General features: G+C 41.4%; 1 protein-coding gene across 2 annotated transcripts; it reads left to right on the forward strand.

Annotated features, from left to right (window-relative positions):
• The first annotated feature begins 1,323 nt into the window (after positions 1-1,323).
• Positions 1,324-7,483, forward strand: LOC133928643 (probable ubiquitin-conjugating enzyme E2 25). Of its 2 annotated transcripts, XM_062375062.1 has the most exons (8): positions 1,324-1,487; positions 1,591-1,699; positions 1,847-1,906; positions 5,031-5,423; positions 5,494-5,557; positions 5,789-5,928; positions 6,013-6,324; positions 6,943-7,483. In XM_062375062.1, the coding sequence occupies exons 1-8, from the start codon at positions 1,474-1,476 to the stop codon at positions 7,276-7,278; spliced, it is 1,428 nt and encodes a 475-aa protein (XP_062231046.1). In that variant the 5' UTR covers positions 1,324-1,473; the 3' UTR covers positions 7,279-7,483. The 2 variants fall into 2 exon arrangements, with proteins under 2 accessions (XP_062231046.1, XP_062231047.1); XM_062375063.1 differs by lacking the exon at positions 1,847-1,906 and having other exon boundaries at positions 1,329-1,487.
• Positions 7,484-7,714: the final 231 nt, after the last annotated feature.

A 7,714-nucleotide genomic window follows, 5' to 3' on the forward strand; every position in this document is an offset into this window, starting at 1 on the left:
GATGTGTGTCCACTTTTGCTTATACCATAAATTTGAAGTCATACCATACAACTGCACAAATACCAATTCATTATGAATTTTAGATACACCAAACACTTCTATATTCAACACTACAAATACCCCATTTGCATTAACCGTACCATGACAAAACACACGAACAATCTGGTCCACATACACAAACCATCCAAACATTTCATATATACAAAAATATCCATCGCTATAACACATGCAAAGCCTACATATAATCCATTTCAATCCCTATGCCTCATTATTTCATCACAACAATTCAAAATTACTCATATATATAGAAAAACATGCATTGCACATATACATTAAGCCTACGCTCAAATAGTGGCATGCAATAAATTCTACACATTACTCATGTGTAACTATGTACCCATAGCATGATATTTGACCTCCGATCTAACTTGAAACGTACAAATTTCATAGATCATCATCAACAAAATCATAAACCATAACTACCCTTGAACTAAGAATGCAAGCTAAAAACACCGAAAAAACTTAGAGGGAATGGGGGAGTTACATTCCTAGTATAAGTCCCCACAAAATCCCCTTCCAATCGGGCCCGATTGGTGGAGAAATTGGGGGGGGGGGGGAGGGGATTCGTTGGCGGCGTCGCATACCGTTGCCTCTGCTCGCGCGCGGCTGGAGGAGGAAGAAGAGGTGCGAGAGAGAAGGAACGGTGCAATCCTCTGTATGCATCTGAGTCACACAAAAAGGGTTGCTGTGACAGGAGGTTGTGCCAACGCATATGACGCGACTTTGGGCTGCCACACCAACCCCATATGTAAAGACGTCAGGCTGCCGCCAACGTGGCCACCTTGGTCATACCGATGAATTTGGTATGACTAAGTTGGTAAGTCACGCCATTTACTTTTATTCTTACTAAAGAGGTTACTTCTTATAATTTCAATTTCCCATGTGCTATTTTTAAAATGTTAATTTAAAAAAACTAAAATAAAAAATAATTCCCACTCCTAGCGCCCAAGCAAGCCACACCCTCGCAAACCGGCCGGGTTCAGCACCAACCAATACCACGTGTCCAACGAGCAGCCGCACTTGGGCCACTGCCTCACACGGCACCGAAGATCCGAGAGGAGAGTCCCGGCCAGAGCCCAACTGCCCAAGTCGTCGTCGCGCAAAAGAAAAGAAAAACCACAAGCCAACATCCCGCGGGCCACGCGTCGTGCCTCACTGATCGATGGGGTCCCCAGGAAGTGAAATCACGAGCAAGGCGCTGTGGTCGGTAGTGGGGCTCGCGTGGAAGTGACGGCGGTAAACGAGTAACGAAGCGTTTGGGTTCAGGGTGCGCCGATAAATCGCTACGCGCACGCGATCTCGCGCTTTTCTGATCTCTCTCTCTCTCATCACAAACCCGCACTTCCTCCTGCACCTCCGGTGGCCTGGTCTCCGCCCGGCTCCGGCCGCCGCTCGCCACCATTGGGTACAGCCATGGACGCCGCCAAGTTCGTGCCCCTTGCCTTCCCCCATCGATCAACTCCGCTGTTTTTTTTTCTTGGTTATTTTGGGCGATTTTGTCTTTTGATGGGTTTCTTGATGTCTTCGCAGGCACCCGCACATGCAGGGGGGCGCGTCCTCCTCGTTGTCGTCCTGCCGCGCCGCCGACTACTCCGCCGCGTGTGACGCCGTGCAGCAGCAGAAGCGGCAGCGCTGCCAGGTACGACTCGCGCGAAAGTTCCGGCCTTTTACGTGCTGAAGTTTCGGTCGTTCAGTTGGTTTTGGTGGTTATCTGAGCGATTTTTGCTGCAATCTGGTGGTGCGATCGTTTTATTCGTTTGCGGTGTTTTCGGGGGCGTCGATGCAGAGTATGACGCGAGGGTTTTGGCAAAAGCTCCGTTCTTTGGGTTGGAAGATTTCGTACACGGTGAGAATTCGTTCAATTCTAGCCTGTTTTTGCTGTGATTGTGGGTTAGGTTTGGGTGGAATTCGTGGTTTTTGAGTGCCGCGGTTCGGAATTCGCCATGGAAGGATCCTCATGGAAGTAGGGTTTTGGGGGCAATTTTGTTCTGGATTGGTGTAGAATTGTATTTAGTTTTTTTGGGGCAATTTCGTTCTGGAATCATGGATAACACTTCAGTGGATCCTAAACTACACAAATAAAATTATGCACTAAAGATACCATACGAAAATCCACCATGCACAAGTAATTATCCTTAAATCCTGAAACAAAATTCACATTGTATAAGAAAGCGGCAGAATCTTACTGCAACCTATATGCATACACATATGCATAGATTCTATTATCCACAGAAGATCCCAAGTTAAGCTGCTGTAACCATCACCAACTCAAATCTTTTACAATAATAAACTTCAGGGAATGTTTTCTTACTTGTTTACAGTGTATATTTTGGAATTCTTAAGCCCTAGGATATCAAACCCAGAGAATTTGAGATTCCCGTTTCGGTATGGGGTATCTATGGAGTGAATTTTTTTCACTTGAGCAGCTAGTGGATGGAAATTTAAATCATAGACCATTGTCAACATTTTTGGTTCCCTAGCTTCAAAAGGTGGCTGCAATATATCGTTACGAAAATATCATTCAGATTATGCTCACTTCTGTAGCTTGGAAAGCTGGCTGCAATATATCCTTGCGAAAAATTTTAGTTTGGAAAGATGGCTGAAACATCAGTATGGAGAATATTATTCAGATTTAGCCTCACTGTCAGAAAAGGTAGAACTGATTAGGCCTTGGTGTTATTTACTGGGAACAAGGATTGTTTAAAGATATGCTTGTAATCAACACTCTTAAGTGTTTGGCCATGCTGAATTTGTTTTCTCCTAGTTATCATACAGGGTATAAGATTGTACTAGGAGAAAATGGTTGTTTCAGCATGTACCCTGTATGCTTATACTAAGAGTAAATGGTTGTTTCAACATGCATGGTGTAAGTTAGTACTAGGAGTAAATAATATTGCTGCAGGATTTTACTAGCAATATGTAATATTTTTTTGACATATAAACTCTAGGTCTGTACTCAGAGTTAATAATTGATTTGAATATGCACATCTAGATATGCATCACAGTAAATAATATATATCTTTTAACACGTCAGAGTTAATAATTGATTTGAATATGCACATCTAGATATGCATCACAGTAAATAATATATATCTTTTAACATGTATGGTGTAGAGTTCTGTTTTGAGCAAGTTAGCTTCACAGTTTGTAGTTTGTACTGTTATGCTAGCTAATTAAAAGGTTAGCATATACTTAATATTTGGAGGAATGCTCATGCTAAGTGTAGAAGGGTGGGAATCTAACAACATTGTACCACTGTGGGTCAGAGAAGTGAGACGTGTGTGGCTGCGCCCGCCTGTTACACATGTAATGGACACCTGCAAGCTGGATACTCTTCAATAATGCTGAATGCATTATGATGTGCTGTGTTTTATAATCTATTTGATGTTGCTTGAAAGTATGCAGTTAAAATAATTAAATAGGCTGAAAAATTGGACCAACCAACTAGTTGCCACGCAACACGTCCAGATCTGCCTGGGTCAGCAGACAGCAAACTAAATTAACCAGTCCCGTTAATAATCCTTGAAGTACTAAGTCAAGGAATAGTACTGCACTACCACCAACAAGTGTGTACATGATAATATCTAAAAATTCAAAGTTCTACGGAAGTTTTAAGACCTTAATAGAAAATATATTTGTATGAAATATTTAGCTATTATTTAGTTCAATTTACATGCGATGTATGTGCTTAGTTACTTTCTTACCTTATTTTATGGGAGCTCTTGGGAGAGGTTGGCAGATTCTAATGTAGTCCTGTGTGCTGATACTGAAATATTCACATTCATTGGGTGAAGTTGCAGTTTACATTTCCCTGTCTTGGGGCCTGGTTGGGGAATTCAGCGTTCTCTTTAATCTGGATTCTCTGAGCAGCTGCCGGAGAGACGCTTCAGTTTCTTAGGAGATGCAGTGAAGCACCAATTTTGGTAGAGCTTGAGCCTCTGGTGGCTTTAACCTAAAATGAACTCCTAGAAATTGCCATTATAATATGATTTCCGATTCTTTGCTGCTCTTGGAATATAATTACCATATCTACTAGCTATGTAATCCACATGATTACTTGGATTTTTTAAGAGATCATTGACAATGTTTTCATGAATTAATAATATTAATTTAATTTTGAGAAATATTTAATATAAAATTTCAAATCTGATTATATCATAGAAAGTCAACTTCCTGAATGCCCAGCCCATTTATATCCCACATGATTCTCTTTGTTCCCCTCACAGCATTTACGATATGGAGTTCTGGACTGTGTTGTGAACGGTTGGAAACTTCCATCGGAAAGAAGTCGAACAGTGGTGACTTGAAGTAGAACGGCGGTAGGTGAAGGAGGGCACCAATTGGGGAGGAATAGATCTAGAACAGCTGGCCATAGAAGAGGAGTATGACAGGGACTTTAGGGAACTAGTAGGTTTCTTTTAATTCATCTTTGCTTGATTAAAGATGATATAATGCTATCCCTTCTATAGAGATGGCTTATTGGACCCCTAAGAAATAATACCTAACTTAAAAGGAAACAAATTAATTGATGATAATTATCCCAACTAACCATATCAATCAATCCCCATGTGTGAACACTGACGGTGAACAGTAGAAACGACGAATAGTAACCCTGACATAACAGTGTTATTTAAGTTTATTAGGTTTTGTTACACTTTCTGTACTAATATTTTTCCCTAAAAGATCTTATGCCAATTATGTTTGGGAACACTAGGGTATTCTTTTTTTATGCTGGTCCTGTAGCCCTGAAAAATGTGGGCCATGCAACCATGAAAGCTTAAGCATTCCTGTTTGCTTTGAATGATGGAGTTAAAAAGGCAAGTAGACTTTGCAATTGAACTTGTTTCTTGCTTATTGGCAAACATATTAACATATATCTTATTACAGACCAAATATAGCAAAGTTGACTGTGCTGATGCTGTCGTGAGGAGTACTTGACATTTTCTTAATAATATTGGGATGTTTTGCAGGGTTCTTCTTCTAATGATCAAGTTGGATCTAGCACAGAAAATAATTCTCTCCAAGCATCTGGACCTGAGCTTGACTATGGAGAAAATGAGGAAGAAGATTACTATTTTGATGATGAAGATGATGGCTGCTACGATGATGAGGGATCTGACTATGAGCTTGACATAGTTGATTATAATCAACAGCTGGCTGATAAATTTGATGATTTAGATCTGCCTCCAGGTGTGGAGGCTACCGTACCATGGTTGCAGAAAGTTGAAAGGGATGAGCCTGGCAAATATAAGTCAATGTCAGAAATAGACGATGAAATTGCTAAGAAATATAATTTTTTCAAGCAGTTTGATACTGTTGAGGATTTCTTAGATCATCATTATGCTAAAAATTCTGTTGGAAAGGTGAGACCTTAAACATATTGCTTTTATCCACACCTTTCTTTTTCTCAATTTAAGACTTAAACTGTTTCAGGCTAGGAAAGAATGGGCAAAAAGAATCCAGCATGACTGGAATCTCCTGGAGAAAGATTTACCAGGTAAGCTATATTCAAAGCAGTTGTCTCGTCCTTGTGGACAATGCATCTCTCTAATCATTGACTATACTCATCCCTCTGGCATTTTTCAAATTTTGAGCTTCAGACTTACAACTTCTCATGCTCAATGCATTTTTTTGAAAAAAAATGTAGATGAAGTTCAAAATATACTATTCCATCTGTGTACTCTCTCTCTCTACACACACACACACCTGATATTGTTCTGTTGTGCAGCATTAATATATGTTCGTGTCTCGGAAAATCGAATGGACCTTCTCAGGGCTGCAATGATTGGGCCTCAAGGAACACCCTACCATGATGGCCTTTTCTTCTTTGATGTTCAGTTTTCTGCGTCTTATCCTGCAACTCCTCCAGTGAGTATTCAAAACTTAGGCCATTTTGTATGTAATATACATCCAGATTTCGATAGAGAAAATTGTGTGCTGCTTCTTTTGCAGGTGGTATACTATCATTCTGGAGGGCTACGGCTTAATCCAAATCTATATAATTGTGGAAAAGTCTGCCTTAGCCTCCTAGGCACCTGGGAGGGTCATTCTTGTGAGAAGTGGAACCCTGCTCAATCTACCATGCTACAGGTGCTAATCTCCATTCAAGCTCTCGTATTGAATGAAAAGCCATACTTCAATGAGCCAGGGTACGAACGCTCTGCCAATAGTGCTGAGGGACAGAGACGCGCCTTGGAGTATAATGATACAACGTTTCAGCACTCGTGCAGGACGATGTTATACTCACTTCGTAGACCTCCACAGGTAGTTTTTTTACTAATCTTTAAACTCTTGTACTTTGGGAAAGAGTTTAGCAGTTTCTAGACCATTGGCTGGCTATCTTCTAATGGTAGAGGATAAAAGTGATCGTGTGGTACTTTTTTTCATTATGTTTTGCGCACAGCTTGGTATTAGCAGTGTTTTACTCGTACACCTTATTCCCCCAAAAACGTTTCGAGCCCATTTGATGGTGTAGAGGGCAAAAGTGATTATGTGGTACTTTCATTGTATTTTGCACTCAGCTTAGTAGTAGCAGTTACTCTGACACCCAAGTCCATTTTTGTTTTTTGCCAAGTCGGACACCGAGTCCGAGCCGGATTCCAGCACCTCTGTCCATTTCCATGTTACATTTCATGTGTCCAAACTTTTTTGCGGGATCAGACAGCCATATCCAAGTTGGATTTCGACAGTGTCCAAGAAACATTAGGTAGTATGCTAATAATTGTTTTCGGTTGATGCTATACTATGCTTTTTCATCTTTCAGTTATCAACACAGTGCTTTTCTTTCCGTTTCTGGTGCAGAAAAGAACCTTAGCTTAGGTTACAGAGCTTAGATGCAGAAAAAACCTAATGATATTTGTGGTCGTTGACTGCTTGTTTCAGCACTTTGAAGACCTTGTTGCGGGCCACTTTCGTGAACGTGGCCGTGCCATTCTGGCTGCATGCAAATACTACATGAAGGGCCATGAGGTTGGATCCAGAGTCCCTGAGGAGGAAGAGGAAGGCAAGGAAGAGAGCAAAAACAGTGAAGGATCTAGCAGTAGTAGTGCAGCGAAGCCGCAGCATAATAAGCTAGCATTGCGCACTGGTCACGGTCCATCCTTCAAGCCCAACCTGGAGGTCCTTTTTGAGGAGCTCTTGATGGAATTCAATGTGAAGGGTGCTGACACTGCAAAATTCCGTGCTGAGAAACTGAAGAACCAGCCCGCCCCTGCTTGAAAGGGAGCTGCAGATTTTCTCTAAGTCTGGAGGTTCCATAATGAAGTGGAAACCATATAAGGACGTTGGTTTCGCTTTTGCCTAATTATAGGAATGCTACGTAGATAGCTTTTTGTTCTTTCTTTCTCTTTACCGTACTTGTTTGCTATGGACTTGTAAAAAAAACTGGATTATCTTAGATGCTAATTGAAGTATCCATCCCTAATTGTGATGTGATCTGAAATTGACATCAATATAAGAGCATCTCCAGCTTTGCAACGGGCTCCCTATAGCCAAATATGCTGATACAAAGGAAAAACCAGCTCCAACCAGCTTGGTATCGGGCTCGAAAAAGAAAGGAGCTCGCTATCGCCTCCCTCTTGCTCGCCACATCCAGGGAGGATCGCGCTTGCCGTTGACAACTGCCGGCCCCCCTTGCCATGAAATCTCCTTTGCG

This window comes from Phragmites australis, chromosome 9 (assembly GCF_958298935.1).
Source record: "Phragmites australis chromosome 9, lpPhrAust1.1, whole genome shotgun sequence".
Taxonomy (NCBI): domain Eukaryota; kingdom Viridiplantae; phylum Streptophyta; class Magnoliopsida; order Poales; family Poaceae; genus Phragmites; species Phragmites australis.

Coding starts and splice junctions, on each gene's coding strand:
- LOC133928643 (XM_062375062.1), top strand. Junction 1,700..1,846: donor AGAAGCGGCAGCGCTGCCAG/GTACGACTCGCG, acceptor GCGTCGATGCAG/AGTATGACGCGAGGGTTTTG. Junction 5,929..6,012: donor CTTATCCTGCAACTCCTCCA/GTGAGTATTCAA, acceptor CTTCTTTTGCAG/GTGGTATACTATCATTCTGG.